The sequence below is a fragment of the Rhinolophus ferrumequinum genome, chromosome 3 (genome assembly GCF_004115265.2).
Source record: "Rhinolophus ferrumequinum isolate MPI-CBG mRhiFer1 chromosome 3, mRhiFer1_v1.p, whole genome shotgun sequence".
Lineage (NCBI taxonomy): Eukaryota > Metazoa > Chordata > Mammalia > Chiroptera > Rhinolophidae > Rhinolophus > Rhinolophus ferrumequinum.
Window position 1 is genome coordinate 20004350 of NC_046286.1, and position 17648 is coordinate 20021997.

Genomic DNA, 17648 nt, shown 5'->3' on the forward strand with positions numbered 1-17648 from the left:
AATTTTATACACCTTCATTGCCTGAGGGAACAAATTCTTCTTCAGCACTATCTGAGCTGAAAAATATTGAGAAGCTAAAGGACACTTCCCTTTATTTATGTACTCTTGAGCAATGGAAAATGAAAATAGCACCAGAAAAACTGAGTCTAGGCTTTTTAGGGGAAAATTTGACGGTCATTAGTAATAAACCCTTAGATATGGCTGTCATAAACCCTCTGTTATCTGGCATTCAATTAACCAGAAAGGTGTATTACCTGGTACTTCTCCAGATCTATAGGATGACATGATAATAAATTGTTATAATTCCACCCTGCCATATCATCTGAATTATCAAAGAAAGATTAAATTGTTTCATGTAGTTGGGTGCTAAAGAATTTACTCTTTTTATACATAGCCTGTTTCAAGGAACAAGAATTCTTGGTTAATTAGAACATCTATTCTCTAATTATACCAAATAATTGCTTCAATAGAATATGATGCCAACAAGAGTGTTTTACAGGAAATAATACGTGGCTAACTGCTTGAAATCTGGACCAGACTGCTTGATTCAACTCCCAGGTCTGTTACTTGCTAAAGGTAACATCTGAGACAAGCTACTTATTCTCACTGTTCCTCAATTTCCTTACCTGTAAATTGAGGTTAATAGTTGTAAAAATTAGTGACAAGAATTAAAGTCTATTTGTTAAATTGTTACCTTTGAATTCCCATGTCATTTTCATGACGGGAAGTGGTTGCAATTTTACAGAGGGAAAATGTATATAAAGAGATTTATTCAGTGATGCCTAAGATGAGAATACAAGTCTCCTGGCTTTCAGAAAAATATAACTTCCATCCAAAATATAACACTACCTTCAATAAAATGTATAGGCAATTTTATTTTCCTTCTTATAGGCTCAATTGTCTAAAAACAAGATTGTACAGTATCAAGTATTTTACCTGCTATGTTGCTTCTGTTTCTGCTCAGAGACATGATCACTGGATTTAAAGAGGAGACATATGTAAATGCCATGGAAAGAACTGCAGAGTGGTGCTCTCTGATCACAGTCACATTCACAATGGGTCCATCTTTCCCCTGAAAAACAATTTTAAAATCAACCCTCTGTAAATAAAACTGACTTAAGAGAAGTCCATAATTAGTTTAAAGGGTTAATTTCAGGAAAATCATTTTTAAAGAATATATTTGTTTCTTTCAAGTCTCTCTTTCTCTTTATCTCTCTCTCTCTCTCTCTCTCTCTCTCTCTCTCTCTCTCTCTCTCTCTCTCTCACACACACACATACACACACACACACACCAGAGTGACAAGTGTTTAGAATAGGCAAGTGCAACATCCTACAGATTAAAGAGTAAACAAAAATGATTTTCAATTAACAGACCAATTAGTTCTGTTAAAAGTGGCAATTTCAAATAAACATCCATACCTAATTAAACCATTCATCAAATGTGAGAATACTTTCAGATATTTAAGTACTTGGAAAAATTCCCTCATATATATTCTTTTTTAGAACGTTTCTTAAGGCTATGATATAAAGAAAATAAACAATAGCCAAAGAAGAGGAAGATATATACTCCAAGAAAAAAATGACTCTACATAGAAGAGCATCAAGGGAGGTGCTAGGATAAAATCTGTAGAATGAATCTAAAAAACACCAAGTTTAATTAAAGCGGGAAAGTGAGAGCAAGGAAAAAGAGTAACTGATATCATGGAATTTTTTTCTTAAGATAGAGGATTTTTATTATAAGGAAGACATGAAAAGACAAACTTAAAAACTCACAGTGTAAATGGGGATAATTTGTAACAACAAAAACATAAAAGGGGAGAGAGTAAAGGTATGAATTTGCAAAGGGGAATGGAGATAAGGTGCTTCCAGAGGAAAAAGGTCTACTATATGTATGAAACTTTCTTTTGCATAAACTTAATGGTAACCACACAAAAAAAATTCAGAATTGGGGTCAGTCCGGTGGCTCAGGCGGTTAGAGCTCCATGCTCCTAACTCCGAAGGCTGCCTGTTCGATTCCCATATGGGCCAGTGGGCTCTCAACCACAAGGTTGCCGGTTCAACTCCTAGAGTCCCACAAGGAATGGTGGGCTGTGCCCCCTGCAACTAAGATTGAACACAGCACCTTGAGCTGAGCTGCCGCTGAGCTCCCGGATGGCTCAGTTGGTTGGAGCGCGTCCTCTCAACCACAAGGTTGCCGGTTCGACTCCCGCAAGGGATGGTGGGCTGTGCACCTTGCAACTAGAAAACGGCAACTGGACCTCCAACTGAGCTGCGCCTTCCACAACTAAGATTGAAAGGACAACAACTTGACTTGGAAAAAAAGGCCTGGAAGTACACACTGTCCCCAATGAAGTCCTGTTCCCCTTCCCCACTAAAAATCCTTTAAAAAAAGTGACTGTACCATGCCAGCAAAAAAGCAATTAAAAAGAAAAAAGAAATATAACTTTAAAAAAAAAATCCAGAATTGATACACATAACATAAAAAAGGAAACAGAGGGAAAAATAATCAGAGAATACCACCAAACTAAGATAACAGAAACACAAGGGCAAAGAAACAATGGAGCTACAAGAAACAACTGAGCTACAAGAAAACAGAAGATAAAATGGTTATAGGAAATCCTCATATATCAATAATCTCCCTAAATGTCCGAACTCGCCAATAAAAAGGCACAGAGTAGCAGATTGGATCAAACAAAAAAATCCAACCATATGCTGCCTTCAAGAGACACGTCTCAGCTATAAGGACAAATATAGACTCCTTATATTGAGTCTAAAATGAAAGGGTGGAAATTGACACTCCAAGCAAATGGCATCCAGAGAAAATCAGGTATATTCATACTTATATCTAATGAAATACATTCCAAGATAAAAAAGGTAACAAGAGACAAAGATGGACATTTCATAATGATAAAGGGGACAATACATCAAAAAGACATAACACTTATCACTATGTATGTTCCCAACCAGGGAGCACCAAAATATACAAAGCAACTACTAACAGAACTAAAGGGAGAAACTGACAAAACACAATTATAGTAGGGAACCTAAATATCCCATTGGTGGCTATGGATAGATCATCAAAGCAGAAAATCAATAAGGAAATATCTGCCTTAAATGACACATTAGACCAAATGGACATAATCAACATTTACAGAGCCTTTCATCTCAAAACACCAGATGATATATTGTTTTCTAGAGCACATGGAACATTCTCAAGGATAGACCACATGTTGGGACACAAAACTAACTTCTACAAGTTTAAGAAGACTAAAGTCATACAAAACATATTCTCCAACCACAAGGCTTTGAAATTGGAGATCAACTCCAAAAAGAAAGCAGGAAAAAAACACAAATATGTGGAGATAAAACAACATGCTACTAAAGAATGACTGGGTCAAAGAAGGAATAAAAGGAGAGATCAAAAGATACATAGAAACAAATGAGAATGTAAATACAACTTATCAAAACTTTGGGGATGCTGCAAAAAGCAGTAATAAGAGGGAAATTTATATCATTACAGCCCTATCTCAAGAAACAAGAAAAATCCCAAATAAATAACCTAACATTACATCTTAAAGAAATCGAAAAAGAACAAATGAAGCCCAAAGTCAGCAGAAGGAAGGAAATGATAAAAATTAGAGCTGAATTAAATGAAATATAGAAAAAAAAGACAACAGAAAAAATTAATGCAACAAAGAGCTGATTCTTTGAAAAGATTAATAAAACTGACAAACCCCTGGTTAGACTCACTAAGGAAAAAAGAAAAGACACAAACAAAATCAGAAATGAAAAAGAAGTTATGATGGATACCACAGAAATACAAATGATCATACAAGAATACTATGAAAGACTATATGCCACAAAATTTAATAACCTAAAAGAAATGGACAAGTTCTTAGAAATACAGAGGGTGCCAAAAAATGTACACACATTTTAAGATAGGAAGAAACTGTATTAAAATTGTAATATTAATACAATGAATGACACTAGCATTCATTTGATTAATGCCATCTTTTGAGCGAACATCATACTACACATTGCTACTGTAATTCAATTCAACTTCAAAAAGTAATACATAAATAACATCTCTTAAAATGTGTACATTTTTTGGCACCCCTAGTATATAACCTTCCTAGACTCATGAAGAACTGGAAAATCTAAATAGACTGATCAACAGTAAGAAAATTGAAATAACTATACAAAACCTCCCCAAAAGCAAAAGTCCAGGACCAGGTGGCTTCACTACTATATGTATGAAACTTTCTACCAAACATTCAAAGGTGATTTAATACCTGTCCTTAAACTCATCCAAAAAATTGAAGAAGAGGCAATACTTCCTAACTCATTTTATGATGCCAATATAACCCAGATACAAAATTCTGGTAAGGATAACATAAGAAAATTACAGACCAATATCTCTGATAAATACAGATGCAAAAATACTAAACAAAATACTAGTATATCAAATACAATGATACATTTAAAAGATTATACATCACCATCAAGTGGGGTTTATTCCAGGGGCAGAAGGATGGTTCAACATATGCAAATTGATCAATGTGATATACCACATAAACAAAATAAAGGACAAAAATCATACAATCACATAAATAGATGCAGAAAGAGCACTTGACAAGATACAACATCCATTTATGATTAAATTACTTAATCAAATGAGTATAGAAGAAAAGTACCTCAACATAATAAAGGCCACAGATGACAACAGTCAGCCAATATCATACTTAATGGTGAAAGACTGAAAACTTTTCCTCTAAAATCAGAAACATGACAAGAATGCCCCTTTCACCACTGTTATTCAACAAGTATTGGAAGTCCTAGCCTGAGCAATCAGGCAAGAGAAAGAAATAAATGGCATCCAAATTGGGAATGAGGAGGACAAATTGTCACTTTTAGCAGATGACATGATTCTTTATATAGAAAACCATGAAATCTATTAGAAACAATAAACAAATATAGTAAAGTTGCAGGATACAAAATCAATATACAAAAATTCATTGTTTTCCTATATACTAACAATAAAATTTCAGAAAAAGAAATGAAAAGGAAAAAAATTCCTTTTGCTATTGCAACAATAAAAATAAAATATCTAGGAATAAACTTAACAAAGAATGTGAAGGACATATACACTGAAAACTATAAGACATTATTAACAGAAATTGATTAAGACACAAAGAAATGGGAAGATATTTCATGTTCATGGAGTGGAAGAATCAACATAGTTAAAATGGCTATATATAGAGATGATGTATTACAGAACTGTACACCTGAAATCTATGTAACGTTACCAACAATTGTCACCCCAATTAACTTTATTTTTTTTAAAAAAAGGCCATATTACCCAGACCAAAATACAGATTTAATGACTCCTCACCAAAATATTAATGGCATTTTATAAAGATATAGAACAAAAATCATCAGATTGGTGTGGAATCACAAAAGACCCAAAAATAGCCAAAGCAGTCCTGAGAAAAAAGGACGAGGGCAGAGGTATCACACTCCCTGACTTTAAATTATACCACAAAGTGACAATAATCCAAACAGCATGGTATGGCAGAAAAACAGACATACAGACCAGTGGAACAGAATTGAGAACCAAGAAATAAACCTACATATACGAGGTTGGACAATTAAGTCCACAAACTCATCCTAGAAAAAGCAATACATGACTCATTGCTGAATATCACTATGGTCACCTTCATAGTATTCCCCTTGGGAAGCTATGCACTGGCACCAATGCCCAGTCCACCCTTCAAAGCAATTTTGGAACTCTTTTTCTGAAATAGCCATCAGAGCTGTCATCGTATTATCCTTATGTATGTCCTGAATTATCAGGAATTATCGTATGTCCTGAATGTCATCAAAATGTCTTCTTTGCAATATTTTCTTCATCTTCAGATAAAGAAAGAAGTCATTGGGGGCCAGATCAGGTGAGCAGGGAGGGTGTTCCAATACAGTTATTTGTTTACTCACTCAAAACTCCCTCACAGACAGTGCCGTGTGAGCTGGTACATTGTCGTGATGCAAGAGCCATGAATCGTTGGCAAAAATTCTAGTCGTTTAACTTTTTCACGCAGCCTATTCAGCACTTCCAAATAGTAAAGTTGGTTAACTGTTTGTCCAGTTGGTACAAGTTCATAATTAATAATCCCTCTGATATAAAAAAAGTTAGAAACATCGTTGCAACAAGTTCGTGAACTTAATTGTCAGACATCTTATGTGGGCAGATAATTGTCAACAAAGGAGCTAAAAGCATACAATGGAGAAAAGAAAGCCTTTTCAATAAATGCTAGGAAAACTGGAAAGCCACATGCAAAAGAATAAAGCTAGACTGCTATCTATCACCATATGCCAAAATTACTCAAATTTAATCAAAGACCTAAACATAACACCTGAAACAATAAATAGCATAGAAGAAAGCATATGTACTAAACTTATGGACCTTGGCTTCAGAGAGGATTTTATGAATTTGACCTTAAAAGCAAGGGAAATAAAAGCAAAAATAAATGAATGGGACTATATCAAACTAAAAAGTTTCTGCACAGCAAAAGAAATCATCAACAAAACAATGAGGCAACCAACAGAATGGGAGAAGATATTTGCAAACAATAACTCCATTAGGGACTAATATCCAAAATATATAACGATCTCATACAACTCAACAACAAAACAATCCAATTAAAGAATGGGCAGAAGACCTGAACAGACACTTATTCCAAGAACACATGCAAACGGCCAACAGATATAAAAAAAAAAAAAAAAAAAAATCCTCAATATTATTAGCTATTAGGGAAATGCAAATCAAAACCACAATGAAATACTACCTCACACCTGTTAGAATGGCTATTATCAACAAGACAAGTAATAACAAGTGTTGGAGGGCGTGTGGAGTAAAAGGAAGCCTCCCAACTGCTGGTGGGAGTGTAAAGTGGTGCAGCCACTATGGAAAACAGTATGGAACTTCCTCAAAAAATTAAGAATAAAATTACCATTTGACCCAGCAATTCCTTTTCTGGCTATCTACCCAAAAAATCTGAAAACATTTATCCATAAAGATACATGTACCACTATGTTTATTGCAGCATTATTCACACGGATAAGACTTGGAAACAGCCAAAGTGTCCTTTGATAGTTGATTGGATGACTATATGATACATATATACAGTGCAATATTACTCATATTCAATATTACAATTCAATATTACTATAAAAAAGATGAAATACTGGCATTTGCAACAATATGGATATATCTTGAGATTATCATGCTAAATGAAATAAGTCAGACAGAAAACATCAAGAATCATATGATTTTACTCATAAGTGGGATATAAAACTGAAAGCAACAAATTATCAAGATAATTTTATCTTTGTTCAAGATAAACAAAACTCATAGACATAGACAATAGTTTAATGGTTACCAAAGGGTAAGGGGTTGGGGGTGGTAGAAGAGGGCATAAGGGGTCAAATATACTGGGAGTGCCAAAAAAATGTATACACATGACTTGTACTCATCTTTTGTAATCAGTATATATTGAGTATTACAGTTTTAATACAGTTTTCTCCTTTCTTAAAATGTGTATACATTTTTTTGGCATCCTCTGTATAGTGACAGAAGAACTGACTTTGGGCAGTGAACACACAATACAATATATAGAGGATGTATTATAGAATTGTACACTTGAAACCTATATAATTTTTATAACAAATGTCACCCCAATAAACTTAATTTTTTTAAAAATCTAAAAATAGAAACTCTTGAGAAAAAATAAGCTATAAAAGAAAAGATATATTCCTGATTCTGCACGCATCATTTGAATAGTTATAATAATATAAACATGATTTCTTGATTTAACAAAATAATAGTATTGTAACTAGATTCAAAAGAATTAAAAGCGGTTGTTTCAGAAAGGGGGATTTGAAAAAGAGAGAAAATGGATAGAAGAGCATGATTGTTCTACTATTTTCCTTTTACTCTTTGCATGTATTACTTTGAACAAAATTAAAAGTTTGGTTTTTTTAGTGCTTATTCTCTCTAGTAAAATAAATCCAAAGAGCACAAATCTTTGCTATTGAAACAGTAAATATATTAAAGTGATAATACCCAGTGTTGGCCAGATTCCAGAAATCAGGTACTCATACAATGATAGTGGGGATATAAATTAAAAAGGAATTTCAGACAACTAGATACTACATACCTTGAGAAAAATAAATATGCCCCAAAATACAGTTATTGGGATGATGAAAGTTCTGTTGTTTAAAATAGGAAATTTTGGAAATTTTCTTAATGTTCAACAATATAGAGAACAAACAAATTACAATCCAACTGTATGTGAAATTGCATGCAGTTTATATATAACAGTTAACATTTCATAATATTTGAGTAACTGGATGAGATAAAAATGATTAAAGACCAGAGATCAAAGATTATTCTGAATCTTCTATTCCAGAGATCTGTATTTGCTCAGAAAACAGTCATATTTTGGGGTCATGGATATGCTATTAAATCCATGTTGATCACACTGAAGTCAACTCTGAATAGAAAGCTCAGCTGTGAGTGTGACTCTACTCTCAGCAACAGCACCAGGAAAGGACCTGGACTCAATCTCTTAATAAGAGTAGACGATAAAATAGTATTAACTGAAAAAAAAAAAGGGAGGACTAGTTTTAAGGGGGAAAGGAAGCAATAGGAAATAGCGAGGAAGATATTTTATAGGAACCAGACATTCTAGAAGTGCCTAAGTTCCACCATTCACATCCACGCCAGAAAACAAAATTGCTGGTGAAAACTTATTTGTTTAAGAGAGAAGGGCAATGACAAGATATGTAAGCTTTGCAAACCGACACCCAGATTGTGCACTACATAAATGTATTTATTATGTGGCACTAATACTCATGTGGACTTCCTTCTTCGTTTTCTTTTAAAGAAAATTAGCTGATGTTAATTACAAGCTCCATTGGTGGAGTCAGCTTCCCACTTCATAGCCAAACAAGCGATATAAATCATATAAGCACACTCTCATGATGAAAAGGTCATGTCAACTAATTTAGTTCTAAGAAATGATTCACTGACAACCTCACACTACATGTTAATAACGGTCACCCACCCAGAAATAAGGAGATACCAAAGGATGCCGCTTACCCTCGGTGGAACTTTGCATCGAATTTGTCGTGAATTGCTTGTGCTGATGTTGACGGCACATGACTGAGATCCAAATAACACAAGGCTAACGTCTTCCAAACTAGAGCCTTGGATGGTGGCCCAGAGCCCTCCTGTAATGAAAACAGTATTTTCAGGTGAGATATACAGCCATGCGTGCAGACATTAATTTTCTACGAGAGATAAAAAGAAATTAAAATAAGAGGCTCCATAGACAAAACACAAGGCATGCTCAAACTGCAGAGAAATACTGAAGTTAAATATATAAACTCTATATAGAAAGGGAGGCGTGGTGACTAGAGGGCAGAGAAACGTAGTAATGCATCCCAGAGATATTTAAGAATAAAACAGAGACGCAATACTGCTACAAGTCAGAGAAGTAAAGTAGATGGTGTCTGAAAACTCTTCCTGCCCTACATTTTTAAACATCATCCTTGCCAATCCTATAAAATTTATTTTTCCCTCATATTTTAAGTATAAGAGAGCATCATGGCAGAAAGAGAAGTGGACCCAGAGTCAGGGCCACAGACTGCTCGGCAACTTCAAACAAATCATTTGTAATATTGCTCCTGAGTTCAATGGTTCTGACTTCCCTCATCTTGCAATAACAGCCTTAGCCCTTCCAGCTTTGCCATTTGCTACCACACATACTAAGTTCTCATCTCCATGATGGTGCAGAAGTGACTGACATCAAAACCCACTACCGTCAGGATTTCTCTACTGACCACTGAAGAGCAACCACAGAAACCCCTATCCCCTCACTGCAGACATCAGTAAGAAGAGGCATGGCACCAATCACACAGATATCATGGCACACTTTCCCATTTGGAGGAGCAGCCTTTGGTCCAACAGATGAACAGAAATTCCACTTATTATTGATGACGGCAATTATTCTGGTGTGCCATCTCCACAGAATGGAACACAAGAGAGGCAGTGAGGCCCCAAATGGAGACATGTACCCCTTGAGAGTGGGAAGTGGTTGCAAGAGCAAGGTTATCTTCACAAAGCATGTCAGGGTGAGAAAGGGAAACTTATACAACCTGACGAAAACCCTTCAGGAGAATGTGACTGGGTGAAATAATACCCTGAAGTTAAATATATAATTTGCCCTGAAGAGTCAGGGCAAGATAACAATAGACTTCAAAGTTACAGAATAAAATTGAAGAAAAGGAATTTGAATACCAACATAAAAGATACAATATCTGGAAACAATCTTGACAAGAAAAATTCAAGGTAATGAAGAATTTGAAGAAAAGTTTGAAATGCTACTGAGGAACAAAACAGATGTATTAAAACATAAAAATAACTAAAATAAATGGGTAGAAGGAGTGAACATCAGAATGGCGGCATATCTTTCCAAATTAAACCAAAGCATCAATGCAATCCCAATGAAAATACAAATAATATTTTCTATTTAAATTAGACAAGATTTTAAAATTCAATAAAAAATGAAAAACAATAGCCAGAATATAAAATTTCAAAAGTAAGAGTAAAGGGGTCTTCTGTGAGACATTAAAATATCTTATAAAACAACCATAACTAAAATGTAATAATAAAGCATGAACAGCCAGATAGATCAATGGAACAGAATTGGAAGTTCAGAAATAAACCCAGAGAAGTATGGAACTATAGGAAATGATAAATACAACATTTCATGTAAATGCAAATAGATGGATGATTTATTTAGCAATGAAATAAGTGAATAGTATTGAAAAAATTAAATCTGAATTCCTACTTCACATCCCCACAAAAATAAATTCGAAATTGATCAAATATTTAACCATAAAAAATAAACTATTAAAAAATAGAAAACATGGCAGAAATTTTATTTTTACATAATTTCAGAGAAAGAAAACACATTCTAAGTATTTTATAAACCATGTAGTTATAAAAAATGTTAATTTATTTACTACATAAAAAGTTAAAATACTTATGAATTTAAAAAATAGTAAACATAGAAACAAAGAATAAACATAAAGAGCTAATATCCTTAATATATAAAAATAAATGCAAAGTGAAAAATACAATGAAATGTTATTTTTCTTCTATAAGATTGGCAATATCAAAAAGTTTGGGAACATAATGTGTTTGTAAGAAGTAAATACAGAGGGTGCCAAAACATGTATATATATTTTAAGAAAGGAAAAAACTGTACTAAAATTGTAATACTCAATATATACCAATAACAAAAGATGAATAGTCATCTGTATACATTTTTTGGCACCCCCGATATACACTCATGTACATTGCTGCATAGGGAATAAATTATACAACCTCCAAAGAGGATATTTTGTTATTTTCAAAATGTTAAATGTACACAACCTCTTGACTTTGTGGAGGAATTCCATTTGCAAGAAATTATACTACTAATAATTTCATACATATGTAAAATGGAACAACTTCTTACCCACATACAAAAGAATGAAGCTGGACACTGTTTTGGGTTGAATTGTGTCTCCTAAAATTCACACGTTAAAGTGCTACCTGCCAGTACCTCAAAATGTGAGCTTACTTGGAAATACAGTCATTGCAGATGGAATTATTTAATGTAAAATGAGGTCATACTGGAATAGAGTGGGCCCCTAATTCAACATACTCCCATATAAAAGGGAAATTCGGGGCACAGAAAAGACACAGTGAGAATATCATGTGAAGATGAAGGCAGAGATCAGATGATACTTCTACAAGCCAAGGAACGTCCAAGATTCCCGGCAAACCACCAGAAGCTGGGGAATAGGAATGAAACAGATTCTTCCTCACAGGTTAGTTCAGAAAGACTCAACTCTGCTGACACCTTGAAACTTGACTTCTAGCCTCCAGAACTGTGAGACAATAAATTTCTGTTTAAACCATCTAGTTCGTGGTACCTGGATAAGCAGCCTTAGACAACTAATACAGACCCCTACCTCACACCTTATGTAAAACTTAACTCAAAATGAATCAGATACCTAAACGTAAGAACTAAAACTACAAAACTCTTAGGAAAAAAAACATGCATACCGTGTTTCCCCGAAAATAAGACCTAGCCGGACAATCAGCTCCAATGCAACTTTTGGAGCAAAAATTAATATAAGACCCAGTATTATATTATATTATATTATATTATATTATATTATATTATATTATATTATATTATATTATATTATATAAGACTCGGTCTTATATATTATATTATATTATATTATATTATATTATATTATATTATAATATTACATTATACCCGGTCTTATATTACAGTAAAATAAGAACAGGTCTTACATTAATTTTTGCTCCAAAAGACGCATTAGAGCTGATTGTCCAGTTAGGTCTTCTCTTCAGGGAAACACGGTGTGTGTCCTAGTTACATTGGATAAGGTGATTGTTTCTTAGATATGACACCAAAAACACAAGCAACAACAATAAAAAAGATAAACTAGACTTCACCAAAATTAAAAACTTTTGTGCTTCAAATACTACTGTCAAGAAAATAAAAAGACAACCCACAGATGGGCGAAAATATTTGCAAATCATATGTCTAATAATAGAATAATCCAGATTATATAAAGAATCCTTATAACTCAACAATAAAAGGACAAATAACCCAATTTTTTAAATGGGTGAAGGATTTGGATAGGCATTTCTCCAAAGAAGATACACAAATGGCCATTTGTGACCTCCTTGGTTTACTTGAAACAAGCCAACTTCATTCGGACTTAAGACTTTATCATTTGATGTTCCCCCTCCCTACAACTCTCTTCTCCAAGATTTCTCCAGGACTCATTCCTCCATTTCATCCATGTCTTCGTTCACCAGTGTCATCCATGTCATTCCTGCAGTGCCAGTGGCCATGCGATGACAACCACCACCCCCTCCGTCACTCTTCCCCTGCTTCATGGTTCTCTTACCCACTAAACATCACCTCCATGACAGCAGGAACTTTGTTTTAACTTACTGTATCCCCAGCATTAGTGCCTGGTACATAAGGGCTAAACAAATTGCTGTCATTACTATTGTTGATGTTAATAATTAAAAGTTGCAGAGGTGGTGATACTGTGCCATTTCCATTTGATAGTTCAGGTGCCTCACAAGGGTCCATACTTAAAGAGAAGGCAACTCTCTCTCAGCACAGAAATGGGCCAAGGAAGTATGTACTCCAAAGCCAAGATTGTCCTCAAAAACCCTTTTGAGGGAGCTTCTGCCTATGGGTAAGTTGTGCTTTAGAATATTATTTATCACATTCTTATATGTATTCATTATATGCTAGATTATTCTGAAAATTCCTTGCTGGTAGGGCTCAGCGTGGTTCTCTGTAAAACCCCTACTGCAATGTTACTTAAACTGCACTATTCATAGTAATTGCCTGAGGATCCTGTTAAAATGCAGATTGTTTAGGAGGTCTGAGATGGGGCCTGAGACGCTCCTTTTCTAACAAGCTCCCAGATGATGCAGATACTGCTAGCACAGAACCACACTTCGTGTGTGCCGAGGTCTTCAGCACCAACTACAGGGCTTTACACAGGGTGGCTCAAAGAGGGAGGGAAGGGCAAAGGGAAGGAAGGAAGCTGGTGATACCAGGTAGGTGACAAGGTTGAGGAAGGGACAATAGGGAAAATTTAAATTCTGTAATAAGGAAAATAGCAGCTAGAGCCTCTCCCTTTCTCCCTTCTTTTTCCCTTAGTCTTACTAAATGTTAACATGTACCCACACAACGTTATCCTCTCTCTGAGTTTTCCATCTTTTGCAAAAAATATAGACACATGATGTACAATCCTCCCAGACAAATCCCTTCACCACACATTATTGGTACAACATGTCCTGACTCTTTGATAGGATGCGGAATCAACTTATTTATTGGCCTGGGACTTTCTGAGTTTTAGCACTAAGTGGTCCACAAGCCAGTTTTAAAACTGAAAGTCTTTCATCCTGGGAAACCCCTCAGTCCTAGAAAAACTGCGACATTGGTCACCCTGTCTGTGCAAGGCGCTGTCTAGAAAAAACAAAGATGACTGAGTCACCTGTCTGCCACTGAGATGTCTGAAGGTTTGTATGGCTTGAACTGCAAAGCTAACTTAAGAAGAAGATTAAACCCCCTTATAAAACTCAAACTAATAATTATTAGGTTAATATAGTGTATGATTTTTCACGCTGAGTACCACATATCAGCTGGCTCCTTCTTTAAATCACTGAGAAAGAAGGACAAGCGGGCTCTGTTGTATGTGCGGAGATGAAGTAGGGCTGGCCTTGTCATTCACTTTCTAGGCAAAGTAAAGAGGGAAACAAGCCGTTCCTTTGAAAAATGCAACTGTAGCCAGGAAATAACTGCTTTAAAAATTGTTCTAAGCCACAGGTCTTTGGCCAACAGAATAAACAATAACAAAAATCCAAAACATTAAGGAAAGGAGTTGTATCTTCTATTAAAAAAAAAATATCATACATTAATGTATGTAAGCCTGAGTGTTCTTGAGATTCTTGCAATCTGGGTGAGTTGTTTTCAACTGGTCTCCATGCAGAAAGCATGGAGAGATCCTTGGTTTCCATGGCACTAAGATCCAGTCCATGGGATCACACTGACAAGACCCACTGTCCTCCCTATACCCTCTATGTAAACGGTAGTTGGTTTTTCATGCTAACCAAGTATCCGAGTTTACAAATGTCTGTGGAGACCTGCTGTGTGCAAACTTCTAGTGGGCAAGGCCTGTCTGTCACATAAGCAAATGTTTTTACTTCTCAAGGGGCTTTCTCACCTGTTGGCTCATTTTAACCTCACACGAAACTAGGACGCCTGCATGCTAAGCATCATTAGGCCCATTGTATAGCTATGACAGCTTGTACAGCAGAAGCAGCAGTCGCCTTGGCATCCGACAACGCTTTTGCATCCTAGCTCCACCTCTTTCCATTGGAAAGCCTTGGGCAAGTCACTGTTTCAGAACCACCATTGTCTCCTCTGAAAAATGTGGATGATGATTCCATCCTTCAGGCAGCTGTAAACATTTAGTGTATGTGACTACTTAGAAGAGATACTCAATAAGTGACACTATGCCTATCATCCTTATTAGGAAACCAAGTCCCATAGAAATAACTGAAACATGTAAGGTCATACATCTGACCTTAGCAGGATGAAAACCCAAGCACACATGGACTAACGCCCAATCTAGTATTGTTTCCACCAGACCAAATTGTCCTGGTGACTCAGTGACTGACCCAATTATGCCAATACCGTCAGCCAAACTATGTAGTGAGTGAGTTCATTGAAAGGCTTAACTATTTGTGGCTCGTTAGAAGAAATGCTGATGGCAGAAAACCAAAAACCTGTGAGTCATAGTGGACATGGAACTTATTACACGACAGGACTAGATTCCTGCACACCGGCAAGAATGCTACCTTCAGAGGGTCAGAAGCAATGTGGGGTCCTCCCCAGATTACCAATCTCTGCAGCTCTCGAAGGGTCCACAGCATCCAGTCTGGGTTCCACGTGTAGAAAGAGGTCTTCTCCACTGGCACTGACTGCATACCCAGAAGTTCCCACCAACATGGAGAGCCGATGCACTCCGACAGGCAGCAGGTTTGTTTGACAGACCACATTCGTTTGGTTTGAGAAAATAACTTTGCAACTTGTTGTGTTCACTGTGATCTGAAAGGCCTGGGAGTCACCAGAGAAACTAGTTCCAGTAATATAAACCAGTAGGTTGCTGTCACCATCTTAAAGGAGGAGAGAAATTAAAAGAACAAAATCATCGCTCAGTGGTATCGCTCCATTTAAGAGAACTCTCTCTAATGTCAAATGTTCATTCCCTCTTACCTTCCCCTCTCAAAATTCAAGAAGTTAAATGCTGACTCAAATATTGGACATGTGCATGTATTATTGTAGCATGTAGCCCCCATCTTAAATTTTCTCAAACTGGTAAGGAGAGATCACTAGTCAATCAAAATGTGGAAAAAATCAAAATAAAGAATATTTCACAACAAGAGACAAAGAGAATAAAACATTTTAAGTCATCAAAAATCCACTTGTCTCCATTTCAAATCATGACCACATCATTTAGATTGGCCAAAACCATGTATTTTCTGCTACATCACTCAACGTCCGTCCTATGAACTGATTCATCTTCTATCCACCTGTCACCAGGTACATGGCCTCTAACAAATCACTCTGAGTCTAAAGTTCATGAGCATCTCAATGCCAAGTCATGAATCATACCAAGGGAATACCACACAGAGTGGACCCAGGGAGTTGACCCTTCAAGGTACTGGAAAGAACAGGAACCTGAGCAATGAGCTGGTATATCATTCACTCGCACAGCCACCTGAAAGAGAGAAAGGCGAAAGAATTAAAAGCAAATGTATGCATTTCGTGTACCCAAGAGTATTCCTAAAGTATTTGTGAAATTTGCCCAAATTAAAACGTGTTAGCGATTCATTTATTTTCTTGCTTCTATTTCCCAATAATAAACCCCAAATTGTAATGAACGGCTTGAAACATATTAGGCTTTCTTAAAATGATTGTAGGCATGCTAAAACCTAACATTTCTATAATTACATGTGTTAAATCTTGAATAAATTTCTTGTCTGTCATATAAAACTGAACGTAATAAAATTCAAACTGCACACGGACTTTATATCACTCTATATTTTTAACTAGGTATCTATTTCCTATAAAAAGCCCTTTCTTTGCTGGCAAATGCCAACAAAGTAGGCACCTTCATTCCATCATTACTATATGGATATATAACGGAAGATGAGAGTATTTGGACAGTTGATTTGGGGGCTTTTTTAATCCTAGAATGGTAGGTCCCCAAGAAGAGAATACAGTTGATCCTTGAACAAGACATGTGTGAACCACAAGGGTCCACTTTTATATGGATTTTTTTCAATAAATGCAATAAATGTATTTTTCCTGATGATTTTCTTAATAATATTTTATTTTCTCTAGCTTACTTTATTATAAGACTACAGTATATAATACATATAATATACAAAATATGTGTTAACTGACACATATTTTATGTTATGTTATTGGTAAGGCTCCCAGTCAACAGCAGGCTACTAGTAGTTAAGATGTGGGGAGTCAAAAGTTACACACAGATTTTGGACTGTGAGGGGGGTCAGTGCCCCTAACTCCCCTGTTGTTCAAAGACCAACTGTATATGTCTTTTCCTCTCACTGGAACTAATGTTAATCTACTAGAACTCTACGATACTTGGAGATGAGAAAGGTGAAAAAGATATGACTCATTTGACTCTCTACCTATGAAATGTAGATTAAAAGCACTCCCTATATTTATGATAGTGTTTTTTTATGGAATAAAGGGGTCTGGGGATGGCATGAAGGCATAGGTGATAAAGAACACTGATTTTATCTCTGATGTTTCATTTTATTCAGAAAGACAAAAACATATATATCAAAATGTTGACAACTGTTCATCCTCAGTTTAGGTACCCTGGTGTGGGTTATATTATTCTTTACAGTCTTTTATTTTAAATTTTTCTCAAATTAA

The 17648-nt window shown here is 35.6% G+C and overlaps 1 protein-coding gene across 1 annotated transcript in view; it reads right to left on the reverse strand.

Annotated features, from left to right (window-relative positions):
• The window catches only part of PKHD1 (PKHD1 ciliary IPT domain containing fibrocystin/polyductin), a 429832-nt gene that overhangs the window by 371991 nt on the left and 40193 nt on the right, over positions 1-17648 (reverse strand). Inside the window, exons 25-28 of the mRNA XM_033102675.1 lie at positions 16353-16458; positions 15578-15853; positions 9158-9288; positions 937-1072 (exon numbers count right to left, since the gene is read on the reverse strand). Of these exons, the coding sequence (XP_032958566.1) occupies positions 937-1072; positions 9158-9288; positions 15578-15853; positions 16353-16458 (649 nt within the window). The remainder of the gene's footprint in view (positions 1-936; positions 1073-9157; positions 9289-15577; positions 15854-16352; positions 16459-17648) is intronic.